This window comes from Mercenaria mercenaria, chromosome 6 (assembly GCF_021730395.1).
Source record: "Mercenaria mercenaria strain notata chromosome 6, MADL_Memer_1, whole genome shotgun sequence".
In the NCBI taxonomy this organism is placed as follows: Eukaryota; Metazoa; Mollusca; class Bivalvia; order Venerida; family Veneridae; genus Mercenaria; species Mercenaria mercenaria.
Window position 1 is genome coordinate 56,208,542 of NC_069366.1, and position 22,905 is coordinate 56,231,446.

The 22,905-nt window shown below is 33.3% G+C and overlaps 1 protein-coding gene across 10 annotated transcripts in view; it reads left to right on the top strand.

Moving 5' to 3' along the window:
- Positions 1-15,678, top strand: part of LOC128557765 (uncharacterized) — a 31,874-nt gene extending 16,196 nt beyond the window's left edge. For 5 of the 10 annotated variants that reach the window (XM_053545986.1, XM_053545985.1, XM_053545988.1 and 2 more), the window contains 6 exons: positions 1,184-1,294; positions 1,556-1,624; positions 2,668-2,739; positions 3,773-3,941; positions 9,056-9,102; positions 14,276-15,678. In XM_053545986.1, coding sequence (XP_053401961.1) covers positions 1,184-1,294; positions 1,556-1,624; positions 2,668-2,739; positions 3,773-3,941; positions 9,056-9,102; positions 14,276-14,353 — 546 coding nt within the window. In that variant the 3' untranslated portion in view covers positions 14,354-15,678. Of the gene's footprint in view, positions 1-1,183; positions 1,295-1,555; positions 1,625-2,667; positions 2,740-3,772; positions 3,942-4,618; positions 4,683-9,055; positions 9,103-10,235; positions 10,377-14,275 lie in introns of all 10 variants that reach the window. The other 5 variants (XM_053545991.1, XM_053545992.1, XM_053545993.1 and 2 more) reach the window with 5 other exon arrangements.
- Positions 15,679-22,905: the final 7,227 nt, after the last annotated feature.

Here is a 22,905-nt window from a genome sequence, read left to right on the forward strand (position 1 = left end):
GCAGTAAGATTAATACGAACATTTTGCATTGCCTTTAAAACAAGGTCAATCAGTCACATTACATCATCTCTTCAAACCAAGGGCTCTATGTGGCTGCTTTATTAATATTGCTCATTCCATTTCAGTCAGTTAAGTTCAGCGAAATACATATGTGTACATATAATACGCATATCTATTGACCTGACGAATAAATACGGTATGTTTGAAATGGATATATTATAAAATAATTTTCGAAATATTAAATACACACTTTTAGCGTTCGGAATTATTTATTGTTGCTCTCGAGCGCTTGTGTGTGACAGTTTCAATTTTATGTATTCCAGACTTTATACATAAAGCTATATTGCTCTTATCAACCTTACGAGCAAAATTCATTGCTATTTAAATTTACATATCGCATCACTCTATATTTAGCTATATCATGCCCGCAGCGGAAATCCTCGGTTACTATGTAAATATGCGGTATCTCAGAAAGCATGTATTCGTCTTATTTTTCCAACATATCATAAGACAAGATGATAAGAAATAGACACCAGATATTCTTTTTGATAAGGAAATTAGTTGTTGCCTTGAAATAAAAACAACCTCGTACAAGTCTGGAAATTTTCCAGTCTGTTTCGTGGAAACCTATTACTTGAAACTTCAGTATACGCATCAGGATTGTTTCCGTCCGTTCGGGTGCATTTTTCTTCCCCTTTCACCCTTTAGAACTTATTAAATCGATCACTGCGTTTGGGTGTCTATTACCATATCGTGAAAGATTTTCAAAACATAAAAATTGTTCATTAATTTTAGCAAGGTATGAAAAACCTTATGTAAACTTTCGAATTCTGACCTTTTTTGAAGACATCAGAGTCAATACCCCAACAATTGGCCATAACAGAAGGTACAATCAAATAAATGAAATAATACTTACTGTTATCAAAAAACAGCTCAAATTGATCACTCATAGATCACGGGTCAAATTAAACAGGTTTCAATATAATTAATGACTCCTTTCTATATATCCTGTGTGATATTTGGTCACTCATCTACTGAGCGTTTTGCTACCAATACGTTCAAAGACTGGTTGAAGATATTTTCCAAATATATGATATATTTTGGCAAATCTCTCAGTCTTTGCAAGTAGGGGTATCTCGACTAATGTTGAAGAACAGAGTTTATATAAAAATATCTCGTACAGGCGGCACTTCTAGCAAATAAGGTGGAAGTTAACCTACCCACAAGAAAGCGTTCCCCCAGGTCTAGCTATGCACAGGCTAAACTCAGACAGATGCGCAAAGAGAAGCAAAGGGTAAGCTTTTTTCACCAACTTCATTTAATTCTGTTAAAAACGATGCAAGTTCATTTTACGTCATCTGTTTCAATTAGGATTCATTGATCATTTTGCTAAAAAACGATGGATTTCGCCCACCGAAATACGCAACGTACAATTAAAGACAAACATTGCACTAACTGTCTGAAGATAAATGATCCCCTTCATAACAAATAGAAGATCGGCACATGAGAATATGTATGTAAAAAAAATAAGAACTCGGTACTATTTTTGTATCAGGATGATGTCGACGTTGAACCCGTTGTATTTGCTGAGGTTACTTCCGGCCTTAAAGCGCACGCGCCAGTTGTAAGTATTTTATATCGGCAATGTTAGCATTACTAAAGGCCGCAGTCAACAGACTATTCGAGTGTTTTTAACTTAAAGCAAAAGCAAAAAGCGAGAAGGGTTTTCGTCACATTTTTCTTACAGGGTATTCCGATTAATTGTTTCAAATCAAGTTTTCAAGTTTCGGAGGACAGTCTGATGACTTCGACCTTTTATGTCATGTAAGTTTAAATAATAACCTTGAGTCAGATGTTGATATTTTTATCCGTTTTAGTACAAACATTGTTATATAAAACATAACTTTTTCAGAAATATTGCATGCCTATTTCAATTGGAAGTCACGTACCCTATAACGTATTTTCATTTGCATTTATCATGAGATAGTGACATTTTAGTTTCTATACAATTATTATAAATGGTACAAATATTTTGTTACAGGATTATATGCTGATAACAAATTTATATAGCGTGTGTAAATGCTTTGCATGTATTAAGATTTCAATGGATTCAGCTGTAAGACTTACACCGTGGTTATCATTCCCGAAGCACATTCGCGATTATCAACGAAATCGGAGCGCGGAGAAGCGAACGCCCCATTCGCGCGACCTTCACACAACCGATATTAACATGTGGAACGTTTTTGTATTGTGTATTTATTAATAAAAGGCTGGTGGTATAAAAGTTCTGCTTTGCAAGTGCATGGCTAGTGCTGCAATTGTTTTTAAGTATATTTATATATTCTACGAACAAATGGTAAATTGTTCCATACTTGAAAGACTTTCATTGTTGTTGTTGTCGTTCACTTGTTAGTAATATATGTTAAACTGTACTTCTAGTGCGCATGTAGCTTTTGGCAGCTTGAGGGAGCGGATGGTACGCACAAATTCGGTAAATATTTAACGCAGGGAAAAACCGCAGAATTCAATTACAGATATCATAATTTATCTTAATTTGAAACGGATTCGTATAATATACCGTTATACTGTTAAAGAAGATAATGCGTTTATTAAATATGTGAATAAATGAAATAATCTGATAAAAATTGTTGACTGCAATGCTTTCAGTATGACCCTACCTTTGGGAAACCCTACTGGGGTGTAGAGGGCGTCAGAAAGCCAAATATAATGTCGTGGCAGGTAATTTCTGTTTGTTTTTACTTAGCGAATACATCTGAAGATCATCAGCACATTCATATACGACAGTATCTGGGCTAGACCCGTTTTGTTTTTTTATTACTCATTTTCTAAATTTAGATAGTTTCGATATTTCCATACTGTAGCTGACTTTAGAGCTTTACTAAAACAAATTTACTATACTGAACTGGACAATTTACTTAAACCTGGTTGTAACAAACTAGAACGGACCAATTTAGACAAAATTTGTTTGATATTCTTTATTCAGCCGTATCATTTTCACAGCTGTTTGTAATCCATACTCATAATATATGGTATACTGTAGTTAACTTTACATCTTTATTTTTTATCAATGCATCATAACAATTAAACTGACCAATTATCTGAAACATGGCGCTGGTTTCGACAAGTTATAGATTTTATTTATGACATTCAGATAGGTTTACATATTTATTATCTCCCTTTATATATTTCCATTCCATCTGTTACGATAGGGGATGATTCCAGGATTATACCTGATTTAACGACGTTTATTAATTTCCAATTTGTGACCCCTTCATTACCAAATTTACAGAAAAGAAACAAAAAAAAAAGAAAAGCAAATTGATCGAAATAGCGTTATTAAGTAAAAATGTGTCGTTACCGTTTAATGTCATGGAAGGACAACTATTCAATAATACAGCGGACTAGAAATACCTCGAATATTTATAGCCTTCAAGCCCTTTTGAATTATTAGCATTGAACAAAAAGCGGGTTTAGCCCTTGAAAGGATAAGCTATATAACGTTACATGTGGCTGAGGAAAAATTAAACTTTTTCTTAAAATAGTTTAAAATTTTCTTTTTTTTTTAACAGTTTGATAATCAATCAATTCTGAATAATTAAATCCTTCTTTCAGATTGATATATGAATAGATTCCTGTCATCTATATGACGTTCATGCAATCATTTAAGGACTATTCTGAAATAGAAGAGGGCATACTAACTGAAATCCTGTATTTTCTTTAATCATTAATTGAATTCCTATTGTTTAAACAGTATAGATTAGACACATATGCGTCTCCGGACGACTTGATTATAGTGCCGCGATCACTAAATGCCGTACGATCACAGTTACGAGAAGCGCATGACAAGCTCGATCATCATAAACAACTCGTGGACAGATATCTCGTCGCTGACAAGGGCTTCTCTGTGGAAGACAGCATTGGTAAACACACATAATAATACTCATTTAAACGTTTCCTTTCGAAAACAATGTCATTAAATGATATAATTGTATCAAAATAGCTACAATAGTACAAAGTTAACGTTAAAATGGTTGACAATGACTATTGTAAGCTGATGAAAATGCTACACCAAACGTCATACTAGATATAGAATCTAGTGTATTACTGACTAAACTCTGTGTGGCAATGCCCATTGTGAGGGGAGTTCTGCATGGCTTTTGGTGTTGGCGGTAAACTTGCAGACAGAGCAAATGCTTACTTGCAGTTTCATGCTGAAATATAGTAAACATGATTAGGTTTGCACACTGTTTATTCCAAGGTGTTGTATGCGTGTTGCATATACATGTACAGTGTCACTTTTGTAAGTTACACGTTTACTTACAGAACACATGTTTTTCAGCCTCGCTTCCAACCTTTGTGAATCGCGGTTGTGTGAAGGCGAAACATATGCACGGTGATTTTTGTCCAAAACTTCTGTTTTGTATATATATGCGTGTTTGAAGACATATGCAGTGAAGTTATTTACTTATTATTCGCCATCTAAAATTGTTATAATATACTTCATATATGATTCTACTGTATGTACAGTTTGCAAAATCTCTTATATTACATTTCATGTTTCCTGTATTAATGATTGCTTTTATTCCTTTTTCAAAAGCGCTTGCAGCGTCCAAGGCGCATCTGGGAGAACGAGCTTAGTTACACAACATATCGTTATACCGGTACGAATCCTACAATGTTTCACAGCATGAGCCTGAATGCTACTGACAAAACGATAACATGCACATGTTCGTTCATCGTGTCTTTCGTACAAATGTTGCTTCCCTACCAATTTTGTCTCGACTGCTTTGTTAATTCGTCGTGATTTACATGCTGTAACTTGCTTCCGAGGATATCGGTTCTGGATTGTAACGTTTACACCCAACTTCGTTTCTAGGCTTTCATTACTTGCTCATTTATAATGTATTTATATGTTAGTGCTTTAAAGTATGTAAGAACTTTTAAAAGTTCTCTAAATCTACATCCCGTTCTTGATGTCTCGCGACGTGATTGAGTCAGGTTTTATAAGATCTGTGTGTTCCCTGTAATATGTAATTACCAGCATAGTCGATAAATGATCTATGAGAAAAAGTAAGTTTATAACGCAAATGCAAGAAAAGTCATTGTTTTAAATTTTCATTGGCCGCTTTCGAAAGACTGAGTAGCGGTAGAATTTTTGTTTGCAGTCGTCGTGAAATAATATATACGTACGATGACATTAAGATAAAAACGTTTATTATGCGAAGAACAAGACCCTTTGTAATCCTAGCTATGGAATCCGAAGGCTTATTTACTTTGTTTTCTTTTTAAGTTTTGAAAACGTATATCGTTATGTTGATTGACCGCAGATGGTGAAATCTAGCTAAACAGAATAACTATCTGCTTCACAGAATATGGGTGTTTTGTTTTAATTCTATTCTCCTAAGTCTGCTTAGTGCGCCTTCTCAAGATAGATATTTAGATCTGTTCTATGCTAAGCTTTATCTAGATGATTTTTCAATCATAAAAATTCAGCACTATTACAATGATGCGCTTTCCCAACTGTTCTGATGTAAGTAGTTTCAACATTTACATTTAATCATCGCTAAGCTTAGGCCCTTAGGCCGTCTATTTTTAGTTACAAATATGGAAAGTAAGAACTATTAAATACATGTTACTGGTATGTGCCGATTATATGTTCTGATTTCACCTAATAACGATCTAAAATAGGCCTTCATTAGCGAGCTGCAAATGTTAATAGGTTCAGATTTTGAAGGGTGAAATACTTTCTGATTAGATTGTGCTTTCTAGTTAATATTTGTGTCAAGATACAATTAAAGGAAAAACTTAAAGTCTTTTGTTAGCTCAACTGAGTAATAGGTGCTCTTATGAGATTTCATGTCCTTTTGGATATCCGTTGTCCGTCTGCCATTCACAATTTCTATCAAAACATCTTCCAACCCTATAAACTAGATTGAGTTAAACCTCACAAGAATTTCGTTTGGTGGTCTAAGTTTAGATTCATTCAAATCCAATTCATCCTTGAAAAATCTGTTTGCTATTACACCCGAAAGCAAAACTCACCGGCTGCCTTATAGGTTTTCCTATATAGCTATAGTGGAAACGTTTGAGTACCTTCTTAGCAGAAAGCGATATATGACCATTTTGTGTCGATCCGCCGTAAAACCCAACTCACTCACTCACCTTCTTAGCAGAAGCTATTGTGCTGATTTCAAAATATTGGAAATGTTCCTTTGGTGACTCCCAACCAGATCATTCCGCTCCACCTAGAAAATACGGCTACCAAAGGGTTGGAGCAGGTTTTCTTTATATAATTATTATATAAACTTTGGGAATCTTCTTATCAAAAACTCTTAGCTTGATTTTTAAATGTTCCTTTGTTGGCCCTTTATGTTGATTGTTCAAATTAATCCTATTCGTCAAAACATGGTCACCAGAGCTTGATCTTCTCTATAAGCTTATTTAAGAAAACTAATAACATCCTTTTTTTTCCCTGAAAGTGCTAGCTCAATTCGTATTATTGTCCTTGACCCTTCATCAAAATTGTTTTTTGTTTTTCAAGAAAATGTCCTCTAGAGCTAAAATAGAAATATTCTTCAAACTAAATGGTCCGACTTAGGAATAACTTCGCAGAAATGCTTCTTGGGTGGCCCTCTACCTGTAAAAATAAATTTATTCACAGAAATGTTTATAGGGTAACGTTCAGATTATTCTGATTCGTCAAAATTTTTATTTTAGTAGTGAAACTCTGTGAGTGAGGTCTCGTTTTTTGGACACGACTTTTGCCTTGAAGTGACTTTACGTTGGTCAAAGCCTTATCACAGTCGAATCATTATCACGTGAGAGTTGTATTTATATTTCGAAAAGAGCTGAATTATTTCTTGAGTCGATGACGAAACCGGTTTTATAGAGAAATTCGAGTTTTGATTTAATACGGGCTTCAACGTGAAGATTTCAGTAACTTGTAATATTTCAATATTCATGAGTTGTGTTGATTATAAATGCCATACTATTTGAAACTGTATCATGGCAGTTTGATTAAAGTATCAAACACTCAGTGTCAGATATACAAATACAAAATATTTAATTTCCCGAAGAAACACCCAATTATTGTGTGAAGTAGACAGACTTATGTCTTATGTCATAACGTGTTTACCACCTTTTAAGCGATCACCTTTGGTTTAACTACTTTTTAGACCGTTTCGTACTGTCGGCTGTAAGAAGGGCAAATGTAATACGAGAACCAAGCAATGTATTCACAAGTTGAATACCGGTATTTTCACATAATATCAGGTAGTCTCGAATGACTATATAAAAGTATAAAATATTATTTAAAAACGTCGTCGTAAGACCTATGCAAACAAAGGTAAAATACGATGACACGTCGGTATAATCAGACGTCCAAGTTTCTCTTCCTGATATCAAATGGCCTGGAAAGAACTCGTCTCGCAAATAGTATTCCGTTTGAAATCGCAAAATAAACATTTTCGTTAACGTAATAAATGCTTGAAAGCTATCATTAACAGTGTTGACGTTTCTGAGGAAGCGTGCTTTATTGGGAATTGAATAACCATGGAATGGGTTTGAAACTAGCTATATCTCTCCACTACTTATAAGTTATGTTCACAGACATTATGATACGACGAACACGAACATACTTAGAAATTCCTTGATTTGTTTTTTGTATTAGCTCAACGGAGTACTGCTCAGGATGAGCTGCTGTGACTACACGTCGTCCGTTTTCTTCTGTCGACATCTCTACTGAAACCTTTTGTGATAAAACTTATCGGATATTGTCCAAAGATAGTTTTCTTCCGCAGTTATACAAATAGTTTATTTCTGATGTACATACAAACGATATTATGGTCCGTTTCTGAGCTATTTCTTTGGTTATCCTTTGTCATGAACTTTCAGCTTACTCCGTTTCGTCAAAACATGACAGCCTAAGGATGTTTTATCTATTTACATGTATGTTTTTTTATATTGCAAACTTTGAATCAGTATCCGCGACAAAAAGTGTTCGTTATGTGACACATATCAAATTGTTCATTTTTTTCGGACTGGTCAAAATACGTAGCAGCCAGAGGTCATGCTATCTTTTTGCCATGTAGCGAGATTAAAAAGGGTCCCTGTATATTGCTTCTGATGAACAAACTCGGACAAACAGAGTCTGCTATCATTTAGCATGGTTGCGTTTTGTATCTCTATTGATTGTTATTTAAAATTTTATTCTCTGTTACGATTATTCAATCAGCCATATTTTTAAGGAACGGTCGGAACTCACAGCTGACGTCTTTTTTCTTCAAATTGTTTCATGCTGTCGTCCTTGTGTTACCATATACCAAGTTAATTTAACAGAACTGTTCTATTGGTTACACGCTATACCCAATGTTTTAAATGTCTTAGTATATTTTGTTGAACAGTGGCCAGCTTATGTGTGAATAGTTTTCTATACATGCATTTCATAGATTTTTGTTTTTGTTTTAAAGATATTGTATTCAATGTTCGTTCCTTAAACAATATCTTCTCCTAAATGGTTTTCAAATTTTTCAAATGTGGACTTCATGACTTTCTGTAAAAAATGTATTTTCTTGGTCACAAGGTAAATTTTCAGAACACATTACCGTGATAGAGGTCATGGTGTTCACAAAGTGGCCGGAATACTTGAATCTACTGTATAATTATATATTAATAACACAAGTTTGCTAGTAGGTGGGGTTTGTTTCCATATATGCTTTTATACCAGCGTGAGCTTTAAAACTCGGTTGAGCGATAGAGTCATTATGGCAACTTTGTCAGTATTTTCATTTGCTTAAATTGAAACACTTTATGATTTCATTTATAGTTTTCATCACATTAGTATTTTCTTATCCGAGAGATATTGCTAACGTTTCTATATGCATTATTTGTCTAATCATCCAGTTTCATGTGTTTAGATTGTACCTGCAACGCAGTTTGTGCCTTGTCTGAGACTTTTAGAGGGAAGAGAAAGAAATCTGCATTCGTCCACGGCTTTCTGTTGCTTATGTTTTGCTAATGAATGTCTTTTTTACAGTTCTTATGAACATCAAAAACCAGGCGCCAAACTCAGAGCCTGTTTCGGTATGTGTGAAGACGTCAATGTTGTAGCATAGAAAAATGTTATGTTAAATGAAGACTACTGTTGTGTAATGATAAAAATTGTGTATGCCGTTCACCAGTCAAACTTACAATGATAACACCAGTTGGTATATTTTCAACATTATAATCTATTTAGTTAGTTGAAACATATTTTATTTTTCTTTTATAATTAAACATGCATTATAATGACTAGGCATAAACATTATATGTTAATTTGAAAGGGTTAAACCACGAGTTCCAACAACATCAGTAAACGCTTTTCCTCTATAATCTCACAACAGTCACAATATCAAAATACTGTTTTTACAATATCATGTATTTGGTCAGTATCTCTGTACAAAAGTGTTATCATACTTTAAATTTGACTGGTACATATAAAGTTAAAGCGACTTTTTTGCTAGTTTTAAGAGCTGCATAGCTGTTTTGTCTTTGCTGTCTGACATCATTAAATGATGCCATCATATACATCAAATTTACAAATTAGATCAAATTGATTGATTAGATAATATCAAATTAGATTAAATCAAACGATTTTTGTTTCGTTCGATTTAGATATAGCATTTGTAATTAATATGGCGTCATTAAATGGTGTTTTACTTTAGTATACTATTAGTGTGCTGTTAGCATTTTGTTATGAAATAGACAGTAACAAAAGTAACAAGTAAAATTTCGTTGGTTTCTATTTATTTTGCTCTTTTTATTTACGAAGTTTTGTCTTCTCTATGACCCCGATATAAGTGATGAACAGATAAGATTTTGGAAAAAGAAACTTGTTTTATGTTTACTTTAATTGCCTTTAGTTATTAAAAGGTATATTTAATCTATAGTATTCACACTATTACTATTATTATTAGCTTTAACGTAAATAGTGATCTATGTGATAAGGAACACTAACGTTTTTAATGAGGAATAACTTTTTAAAAGGTTCGATTTATCCTTTTCCTGTTAATCATATTAACTTAAAAATATTTCTCGGGGAAGACAAAACTTACTGAAGCTTCTTTGAAAAAAAATACTGATTTTTTTAACTAATAGCAGCCATTTCGATGCGCGCGCATGGCTCTGTGCTCTGCATGTCTATTTCATTCGCTTAACAGCTATTATATGATTGGTAGAGCTCGGGTACACCTGAGGATAGTTATAAAGGCCCTATGTCCTCTGCTAGGAGGAGAGCGAGGCGTGTACTTGCAATGACGAGGAATGATCCTCACTACTACCGACCGGAGGAAAACTGATTAAGTTATGTGTAATCAGGGGTATGTAAGGTATAGTCCCCCATTACACCCTTATATAGATTTCCTGTACCCATCACGTTTCAGATTCGTTTGCATATACACAATCAATGACTTTATTAAAGAATATATCAATATGGAATTTTCTTTTGATAACTGTTTTTGAAAGGCAGTAAAGCCCGTCCATTTTATTAGTAGATTTATAACCATGCTTGCACGACTTTTTCTTAGACATGCAAAACATGGTCATATAAAGTGTATTTCTAATTTAGTATAGAATATTTAAAAATGAATCGGTGAAAAAAATGTCGTTCTGTGTGTTTCTTTAAACGCAGCTTTAGATGTTGTGACATATTCAAACGAATCAGGCCAGGCACTACGTCACTTTGGAAAGTATTTAAAAGTTATACTCTTGCTTTATTCTTCGTAGGTAATGGAATAGGTAGTTTTCTAAATGTCATATATACGTCACAAAAGTTTATATAAACATCTTAAACCATCTGAAGATCACAAATAAATAACGTAGATTAATGCCTTTTTACAGCAATAAATGTGGCACAGTGGTTCAGAATGAATTAAAGACATTGTTACGTATCATAGAAACTGCTGATCTGCTGATTATATCTTTATAATAGAAATGAAAGAGGCAACTAATCTGGAAAAATAATAAACAGTAGGAGCAGAACTCTATATGTATTGAAGTACCCTCAGGAAGTTCGATCACCAGTAAATTAATGCAAGTTGATTGAGGACTCACAGTCCTCAATTCAACCTTGATACGGCAGTCTAAATAAATGTTCTCTCAGGTTAGATAAGATTGTACATGACTGACAAAACCAAGGTCGCTAAAAGCAAACAATGGATTGAGATTAACCTAGGGATACAGGTCACCGATGTATTCAATAGCATAAACAGTTAGGGTAACAATAGCATAAACGAGAAAGATATGGTAATATAACATTTCAGATTAATTCAAATGGAATAAAGATTTACATAATATGAACACCAAAGTGACGAAATGTCTCCAGTCTCAATTAAAGCACATCCATTTCACACCCCAACTTTCACTTTCTCTTATTTTGTATATACAGTACCAAGTATATGATATTGATACACCTACTAAAGTGTGAACACCCTACACATTAGAACCGAGTCCCTCTCTCTGGGAACCTGAGCATACTTATTATCACCTTTTTAATAAAATGTTGCTTTTATTAACATGTTGATATATGTACTTAATATATTGATTCATAGCATGTATGCGTGTTGTTTATAAATTTGCATGATAGCAAGAACAAATAATGACGAACTTTGGCGGGTAAGTACTTAAATATTAAGAATACCTATACAATATCAATATCTGTATCTGTACCCTGTGTAACTTTAGAAGATACTTGTAACGAAGTTATTTCATGAAAGGTTTATTTTCTACTCAGCAGCAAAAGATTTACGTAAATAACGACAATGTTTACATTTTCTAAATATTTCATGACGTTCAAATGTTGTCGTTTCCATTAAAGGTATGAGGTATGATTTAATCAGACAACTTCTTAGTCTCATGTCCAATCAGCGGCTTTTAAATTTCGTGTCTAAAGCGTATACAGGCGGCCTGTTCACTGTCTAACAAGGCCAATGAATTAATCATTTTGCTAGCGAAGTCCGTGCAAAGTACTGCAACAAAGAATGGCTTTCAGCAGGAACCGAGAAAAAATACTTCGAACATGAGACTTCTAAGTATATTCTAAGCTCAGAATTTCAGAAGAGAAATTTTACCGTCTGTACTAAAAGATAACAATATACCATATATTTACAAAAATGATTTATTTCAAAATATTCGTTTTGTACCTTACAGAGGTTCATGTACTTTAAACAATCATGAAGTAAAAAAGTTAATACCAAAATCCTAGTTCAGTTTGCCAAATTTTGACAGGCAAAAATGTTAAAGGATCGATTTTGCAATAATTATTTTAAGCAAGTCTGTATTTTTACGAACGATTTTACGAGTCTCCACATAGTCAATCAATTCAAAATCCATAGTTGTCTTTTACTATAAATCTGGTTTCATCGCAGAAATGATAGATAAATTTTTCAGTATCGCCTCTTTAGACCACTTTTCAGTCATATGATCCGGTTAGTGAGCTGTAAATTTATACAAAAGGTCACTTTTAAAAACACATTTATCAGATTTTGAGAGGTCTTCTTTCTTAACTTAAAATTGTAAACAGGTCATTTTTACGGAAATTATTTTTATTATTATGTTTTATATTAACTGCGAAAATTTCTACACAACGATTGCCTCTTACTATAGATATTAACATAATTGCCTATTCACAATGTCTTCAATGAAAATATTTTAATTAACCATATTGAATAGAGGCTTTGATTTCATACTTGTACTGGTACTCGTAGTTGGATGATTTTATTGTATATTCAAATTTGCATCTAAGGTACTCAAACTGAAAAAAAAAATATTGCAAAAAAATGACTACACACTTTCAAAATATACTTGCTTAAATGTAAATTCCAAAAATTCGATGAAAAATTCGAAAGTGCTATTTAAGCTTGCATTGAGACTAGAACGCGTACATGTACAACGGCTATAGTGTCTTTGATTTCCCGCTGCATTTGGAAGGTGCTTTAAGGAAGGGATCATTTTGAACTGAATAAACATATCTGCATGCTTTCACGTTTAAACGAACACTTTTGAATTTAACATGTTTTGTTTGGAAGCAAACGTGTACTTTTTATACGAATACCGATGTCATTTGTCTAGTTGGTAAATGATCATGAAAACAAGTTGATAATATTTCCCCGAAAATGATAGCAAACAACTTCATCAGATAATTCTTTGTGACGATTCAGTTCAAAAATTATATATGCCCCGAGTTTCGTCTAAGCAAAAACTACATATTTCAGAGAGAAAAAAAACAACATTGTCGTGCAAAACATTTGATTTTATTTCTTGATGGTAAAAATATACAATGTGACCTATACATATATATTTAGAAAATTATTTAGCATCATGGTCGTATGACGGTACCCAACAATAACATACGTACTGACTATACAAAATTAACCTAGCAAAACTAACATATTATATTTAACTGTAAATTTACAAAGGATAACTGATTATACACAATGTTTCAGCTATTAAATATAATGTCTGTCCGTGTTTTCCGTGGTTTAAGTCAGATAGATCGACTCATTGGTTAGTCTTAGACGAGCCAATGAGTTGATCTATCCAAACATAGCCAGCAAATAGAAATTTAATAACAAAGTGTTGCGGTTGATCACGTCTTCCTTTAAAATTTGTTTACCTTTTCATACTTTCATAAGTTTACGCAAGTTAACTAATAACATTTGAAGAAAGGAAAAATTCACGATCAGTAAACAGTAATTCAGACCCAAAAACAACTGATTAAGCTCAAGGTCTGATGTCAACAATATATATTTATCTGCATATTTTCAATATAATGTTTATTTAAAAACCCTGTCGTGTCATTTCCCGTATTTATTCACAAGTACAAGTAGTCCTTACTAATGCAATTTGTAGTTGACCGTAAGAATGGAAATGTACAATCCCTCATTCACTTTTATTATGTATACTTGAAAGTACAGTTCGGAAACTTTTGACAAATTTTCATTGATTTAACTTCACATTCAAAACTATTGCAGTGGCTTCTTTGTAAACGGTCTTGTCTTAAATAATGAAACCAGTCTGTGGTGATAATTATAACATTTTAGGGAGTAAATATATGAAATTGAAATTATATGGTAGTTCCTCTGAATATTATACACTTAATACAGTACATAATGTGTGTATGCAAGAACTATTTTTCTAAATTAATTCACTGCAATTTTACAAATTTAGTTTGAGATGCATATAAATAAAGAATCACTTGCATAGAAATTATTTATTTCAGCTTAATGAGGCCAAGAAATCGGACAAGGTGAAGAAAAACAGACAGAAGCTTATGCGAAAACATCAGAATGAAAATTGACGCTATGAAGCGCTTCATTTTTTTGGGATCATCTGCCCCTAATACACTACTACTGACTGATTTACATCATTTGTGTGCTTACATGTTATTGACTGAAATGACTGAGAGAAAACCATGAGAATAATGATAACTTTTGAACGAGAAACCCGTGCTAATATTCCACTTAAAATCTATGGACGCTAGTTTCGAATACCAGGAAGTTATGATTTCTGAAGTGACGTCATTATGAACAGACTGAATGTTGTTGACATTATAATGAGGTCGAGAATAAATTGCTGCTCCGTTCCACAGATTAGGCTTCGAAAGTCCTAAAAGATGTTTTAAGGGTTTTATTTATTTATTTATTATTGATTTGGTAATGTTAGTAGGCCTCTCCAACTTGATATTTAAGAATTTGAAAATATTATTTGAACTATTGTTGTGCTTTTGTTTTATATATTGTTAGGCTGTATATGATTTTTGGTTCTGAACGTATGTAAATAGTTGTTTCTGTTTTAAAAGTTTACGAATATTTCCTCCTATAATCCAAATGTATCAAAAACAGTACTTGTGTATCCATCACATGTATCAATACATGTACATATGTCATTATGTATCAATATTGATTTCAACGCAAATTTTGTATATCCGGTGTCATCAAATAGGTAAAAGAGAATCAATTATTTTAGCAGAAATATCAACGTGACGTTTAATATAAAATCATCCATGAATATCTTGATTTTTTAGAAAATATTGGTATGCAAATAAGAACTTTTTTTGTAAGTATGATCTAACGTGACAAAAATTAATTACAAAATGTATTTTCTTCATTATACTAAGAAAAGAATGTTTCTTTGAGCAATCATACTCGAACTTCGATTGATTATTCCACTCTCATAATATCAACAGAAAATTTTAGATATGCTTCCCAGGGCATTCAAAACACGGCCCAATCGAAGTTTGACTATTATTGCTTTTGTACAAAGTATCTAAATGTTAATACTTGACGCTTCGCGCTGTTACGTGATAATTTCCCGAAGAAGTCATAAATGCATATTCGCTAGACGTGGCTCTAAATGCTGCCAGACAACGCCATTTTTTGTTACTATTTATAGTAACATAGCTATTACTAAAAAAAGAATTAGGTATATTTTTGTGTCAGTCATCGTTATTGTAAACGCATGTAGCGACTGTAAAATACATGTCAACTTCATCTTGAAAGGCCTGTATCTCCTTTGTTATTATTTTATTAAGACATGTGTAATCAGAGCTTCATTCAGCGGTATGTTGCTAGAAGTGATTTCGTTTTCTTTGTGGATAAATTAATAAAAAATGGCGAAATCACACCTGTTATTTGTTATGTATTTTAGACGAAGATTTTGGACATTTTGATAAATATCCAGCGAGTTTTCCTTAAAGTTGTACAGCCCCAAAATTTAAAAGGATAGTGTTAGGATTACGTGCAATTACATTTGTACTTAATTGATAGAACATACCTCAGGTTTCCGAAAATAAAACACAATGACATCTATTTTCGATTACTGTTAAAATTCTTACTTTTTTGAAATATACAGGCGGAATTCTGTTTTGAAGTCCTTTCTTTGGAATCATTTATATTCAGAGAAAAAAATTAACGTGGACAAATTAATAAATTAGATTTATGTTTTGTTTTCTTTTATCTTGTCATATTAAAGTTCTTTCCTCCCGATATGTAGAATAGGATATCGTGCTAAAAATTGTGCACTTAAAACAAATAAATTCGCTAAATAAAACAACTCTAAGGATTCACGTTTCAATGGAAAGAATCCGGTTTTAATGTTGAAAGTAGGACAACTATATGATAATGGCATTCCACAAATGTTTTGGAGTATAGTAAACAAAAGAGTAAGTCAGAATGACCTCTTTTTATCTGTCTTAGAATTTACGTTTCTGTCTCTGCAATGCTTTTCAATATTGAGAAAAATGTATTCATAAAATGTTTCAATTGATCAAAAGATTTCTTAAACTACTAACGTTTATACCGAATATTGAAAATAGCAGTTAAATAGTGTTACCCGTTTCCTAGCTTCGCTGCCCTTTGTATTCACAAATAAAGCCATTCCAGGGTACGCTTTCATTTTTCTAGTTGTTTTTACAGAAGGAAACATGGGAATTGCCCTCATTTAAAGCTAGACAGATTTTCATTCTTGGTAAAAAAGTTGAGGCCAAGATTGAAGCATTTCAAACAATTTGAACGCAATCAGAATAAAAGGTATTGCGCTCATTTACTCCTGTGCTTTATAATGGTCCGATTATGACATTCTCATGTATAGAATGTACTTCTATGTTTGTTTAATTGTTTGGGTTTAGCGCCGTTTTCAACAGTATTTCAGTTATGTAACGGCGGGCAGTTAATTTAAACTGTAATCCTGGATTCTGTACCAATACAAACCTGTTCTTTGATAGTAACAGCCAACTTCCCCACATGAATCAGAGATCAAAGACAAATGATTTCACAGTGTGTTTTATCAAATCGTTAAGGAGAACATACACTTCTCCCGGGGATCGAACTCACGATCCCGCGATCCGTAGATCTGCGCTTTTCTTATTCAGCTAAGCCGGCTGTTATGAAAGCAAACAGCCAGTATCATTAACACAGTTGGGTTTGAGTAATTATTCACATGTATATTCCAGGTTCAAGGATGAACTTTTGATGCCTTCCTTCAAGTGAATTTTCATTTTAGACTTACATGTACATGTTTTATATACCCCTTTGTTAAAATTAATGTACAATATGTTATTCAAAACAATTGGTAAAAGTCTATCCAATGGGATTTCTGCTGTTATAACTATAAAGGTTTGCTCAGTATAATCAGAATAACAAAAATTCTGCGATCCATTAAATCGTAAACAACACAAAACCCCTTTTTTCAAAAAACGTAATAATTATTGAATTTCTAACACAGATATGTTACAAAATGTACATTTCAAATAAATGCAAAGTGAAAGTAGAACTGTCAAAATGTACTGGTTTATTTTAAGTAAGATACATGCTTCTCACTTGCATTGATTGTTTAAAAAAAGACTGCAAGAACATATGACTGAAAAAAAAAAAAACAACAACAAGAGGGTCATGATGACCCTGGATCGCTCACCTGAGTAATATGAGCTACATGTTTCAAATGCCAAACTTATGATTTTTTGAAATTTTTTGGAAAATTTTCCTATGTAAAATCAAGTGTCCCCTGGGGCGGGGTCAATTTTGATCCCGAGGGTCATGATTTGAACAGATTTTGTAGAGCTCCACTAGGCAATACTACATGTCAAATATCTAAGCTATAGGCCTTCTGATTTATTTTTATATAATTTTGAAGATTTTTTTATGTACAATGAAGTAACCTCATGTGGCGGGGTCAATTTGACCCCGAGGGTCATGATTTGAACAAATTTTATAGAAGTCTACTAGACAATGCCACATGTCAAATATCTAAGATCTAGGCCTTCTGGTTTATTTTTAGAAAAAAATTGAAGATTTTCCTATGTAAAATCAAGTGACCCCTGGGGCGGGGTCAATTTTGATCCCGAGGGTCATGATTTGAACAAATTTTGTAGAGCTCCATTAGGCAATGCTACACGTGAAATATCTAAGCCCTAGGCCTTCTGGTTTATTTAAAGAATTTTTTTGAAGATTTTCCTAAGTAAAATCAAGTGACCCCTGGGGCGGGGTCAATTTTGACCCCGAGGTCATGATTTGAATAATTTTAGTAGAGGTCCACTAGGCAATGCTACATGTCAAATATCTAAGCTCTAGGGCTTCTGGTTTTTGAGAAGAAGATTTTTAAAGTGTTTCCTTTCGGTTGCCATGGCAACAAGAGTTCTGCATGGAATTCAATTCTTTGAATAATTTTGAAAGGGGGCCACCCAAGGATCATTCCTGTGAAGTTTGGTGTAATTCTGTTCAGTGGTTTTCAAGAAGATTTTTTTAGAAAATGTTGACGGACACACGACGCACGACGGACATTGAGCGGTCACAATAGCTCACCATGAGCCTTTGGCTCAGGTGAGCTAAAAACACTCAAGTTTATGTTATATAAGGCAAATGTTATACCGGGGTATTTCAAACCACATTGAACATTTGGTGCGTACGTATTATGGATGGCAACAAATGTTAGGAATAAAACCCTAGAAAATCCTTTAAGCGGAGGATATATATCATGAAAGGCAATGTCTGTTCAGTGCATAACCCGTGAAAATTCCTTGAGGGGTGTATATAAAGCATGAATGATAATGGTCTGTGAGTAGAAAACCCATGAAAATCCCTTGAGGGAAGAATATATAGCAAGAAAGGTAATGGTCTGTTAGCTGAGCACATCCCGTGAAAATCCCCTTGTGGGGTGGATATAAAGCGTGAATGATAATGGTCTGTGAATAGAAAACCCGTGTAATCCCTTGTGGAAAGAATATATAGTCAGAAAGGTAATGGTCTGTTAGGTGTGCATAACCCGTGGAATCCCCTTGAGGGGTGGATATAAAGCGTGAATGATAATTGTCTGTGATCAGAAAACCCGTGAAAATCCCTTGTGGGAAGAATATATAGCAAGAAAGATAATGGTCAGTTAGGTGTGCATAACCCGTGAAAATCCCTAGAGGGGTGGATATAAAGCGTGAATGATAATGGTATGTGAGTAGAAAATCCGTGAAAATCCCTTGAGGGAAGAATATATAAAATGAAAGGCAATGGTCTGTTAGGTATTGAACCCGTGCAATCCCCTTGAGAAAGACTAGATATCATGAAAGGCAATGGTCTGTTGGAGAAAACCAGTGATAATCCCTTGATGGGAGGTAACAAAAAACCACGCTTGATCTTTAAGGACTAAGATATAAGAAATATGGCAAAAATGGCAAAGAAAAAAGTCAGGAAAATAAACATTCAAAGGTCGCAGCTGCTCATACAACACTCTGCATGGAAACAAGGATACGTCAAACACTCATGAGATTTTATCGCTGTTATGGCCTTTTGTGCAGTAAGGCATGCTCACTTGAACAAAGTTGAAATGAAAAACATGCGAATATGAGGATTCTTCTAAACCAACCATTCGATTTTCATTGTTTATTAAAGTTTCACCAAAGCATTTGAATCAGTAAAAACGTCCTAAAATTTATTGACATAATATGTACTCTGTAACACTTTATAAAAGTTAAAACACGTAGTATATAATTATCACAGTTTTCAGTAATTGCAATAGTTTTACACAAATGTTCTTTTGGGTGATCTATTACTAAGACTTATTAAATTTCTCTGATGATGTGAAAAATTGTCACTAAACTAAAAGTGGATAAATCTTTAAACAATATCTCCTCCTATCCTGAACTGTTCTTACTATTGTTAAAATTATTTCACAAAAGTGTTCCTTAGGTTTTCCTCTCCGAAGAATGTTTAAATCATTCCGAATCGTCAAAAATCATGGCCCATAGGTGATTTATACCGATGGATTTCCCCACTTAACCCTAACCATGTGTATACACAACAATCGTTAAAGGCAACAATGTCTAACACATTTGTTTATATACAAATAGTGTTTGCTTAATTTTCCATATTTACTTGCATTACGTGCAAACATTTTTACATTTAACAATCTTGTATAGTATTTTACAAAATTTCAAATAGATGCACACGCATAGATTAGAATAGACTCAGCAAACACATCACTGAGAAACAACCGACAGCAAAGGTTTTGGTTTAATGTCAAAACAATCCATTAATATAATAATGCGTTCATTGTTTCTTAACTTTTACCAGCGAACATATTCTGGTTGACATTGAAAGAAATATCATTTCACAATATTTTACAATAACTGTGTGTGTCATTAGACGTCTTCATAAGACGGCGGATGATTTGAATACGGACAACATTTCCCGTCTGATGTGACGTACCTTGATGTTGAAGTGATTATGTCTCAGTGTACATATATGACTGAAAATGAAAACAAGTTTTGGCTGAGGGCTCCATTAAAACTAATTACATGTAATTGTGTTTTTGTATATAACATGGCAAAAGAATACAAAGCCGTGGAAGATAGGAAACGATCTGAAAACTGTACCTGAAATTTCCATGATGTTATTAGATCGAGCTCAATGTAATATAACAAATTATTAGCATGTTGTTTTTAACTTCCGAAATTTTCGAAAACTGGGGCAATTTTCTTAAGTAGATCCTATGTACTTCTTAACTAAAGTATCAAAAACAAATTACAGTCGAGACTAGGAAAAGAAAATGTTTCTTCAAAGTAATTAAATTAGGAAATGAAACTGAACACTACAGTTTCGAGATAAAACGACATATTATAATGTTATAACGTTTAGCAACAGAATGTGAATTTAGACTTACCTATTCATATTTTTGCGAGGTAGATCTGCTGGAAATAATTTGAATGAAATCATTTATTGCCAATTTCCACAAGGAGGAAGTTCCTTTCTCTCAGGAACTATAAAGAGGATTGCCATTCATTAATATATGGTGGCTTGACAATCATTCGGTATTTCCTGCTTCACATTACTGCACTCGATTAATATTTTGGTTTAGCTTCTTATCTAAGTCTCATAAGAGCTTGTTAAATGTCTGACTTGCGGCTTTTGTTTGTTTGCTCATTTCGTCAGACAAATTGCATGTCTAAATATGTATCATTTCTGAGAAATGATGTACTTTATAAAGAAGTACAGAATAAACATAAACTTACACTTCGCCCATTATTAGAATAATGAGAGCGTTGAATGCCCCTTCCGTTTGTAAGTTTAAACAAAGCTAAACAAATATTTTCAAAATGACGGCTTCTAATAACTCATGCCATTATTGCAATTATTATTCCTCTTCCCTGCCTTTCATGCTTTATGTCTAATTTAGAATAATTTGTTATACACTATTTGTGGCATTACGTTTGGGTTTTGTATCAGCTCTTTCGAATATAGGAATAACGCATGGTTTTCCATGTTAATCCCGGGCGAATGAACATGCGCTAACGCTATTCTAGCATAAAACGTGTTAAACCTAATAAATGAGTATATTATTCCTCAGCGTCATTAAAAAATTTCATGAAATGCGCGTGAATGTCTTCGTTGTTTTATCACGTTGACGTTGGAGTCAATCCACGAAATTTAATCCCAACGAACAAGTAAACTTCTCATTCATTTTATGTTCAAAAGTTGAAATCCACGAATTCATAGCCCCACGAAATTGCCGTTTTGACCAAAACCACGAAATTTCATCCCCATTTACAGAATTCGTTTTGAGGCTATAATAGGTTAACGCTTTGCCACGAAACGAGCATATACAAATGTAATATATATAGAGAATATTAGTTTACTGTCTTATAAATTTAAATTTATTTAGTGAGTCGAAGAAAATGTAAAAGTCTCGGCTCTTTTTTTTTTTCGTAGACGAACTTAATAAATTCAAATTTATAAGACAGTAAACCTAATGTTCTATTTATCCTACCTTCTGATCTAAAACCATTTTTTAATTAAAATTCAAATTTTACCACCAACTAGATCTGAGTCCGCCTTGCATAGAAATTCAAAAATTAATACGCCCACTAAATTATACAAATAGGTCTTTAAAATCCCAAATATTATAAAATAAAAGCTGAAAAACAAAGGCTAACCTTGTTTTGTTTTGTACCCGACCTCTCTGTTCTGCTGAACATGAATGAATAATTTTAATTTGCTGCCTACTGAAGTTTTGTCCGAAGTTCAGTTGCAAGTCGGATGTACCCATTCTCATCAAGCAAACGTTGGACGTGACTAATACACACGCCATAACCCCGCTTGACAGAAAAAATAGGCAAACCGTTTCCTCGATGATTTTATTCAATAACACTCCATTCCAGGTGCAATATATTCCTTGATTTAAGTGCAGAAAGCTAAAATCCTGAACAAACGCTACGAGTCATTTTCCGTCTCTCCGAGCGCTTCCGTTGTAAACACTTTTTGTGGTAATTGCAAATACGGTATACATAGGCTATACATTAGTGGCATGGTCTCACGTTCCTAATAAAAGCGCGTTTATAAAAATAATTGCATAAATATGTCTTTTAGCAGTTATTCAGAAAAACAAGATGGCGTCGTTTTAAAAAAAAATCCAAAAAGTAGTCCGCCAAGCTCTATCAAGTCACTGACCTGAAAAAGCCAAATTTATCATACCCCTTGATTTTTGCCTTTATTTTGCATGAAGGTAGGATAAATTATATTAAATTAAGCTTGATTTTTCAGGTCATCATCAATTACAGAAGTACGTATGTTTGCATATGTTGAAATAACTTATGGTATCCGATCATCCACAAATAAGCAAGTTCTGTCTAACAGTGCTATTAAAATATATCAAATTTTGATGCCTGGTAAGCTCATATAATTTTTATAATCATTAGAAAGTGTATTGTCTACCGGAAAAGAAAATATAAATTACATGGCATAATATGTTATAGAATTTTTATTTTTAACTTTATAGTCTTCAATGACATTTCAACAGAAATCCAGTTATTACAGTGTAAAATGTATCATTTCACAGTCAAAAACATGACTTAAATTATTCTTGCGTATT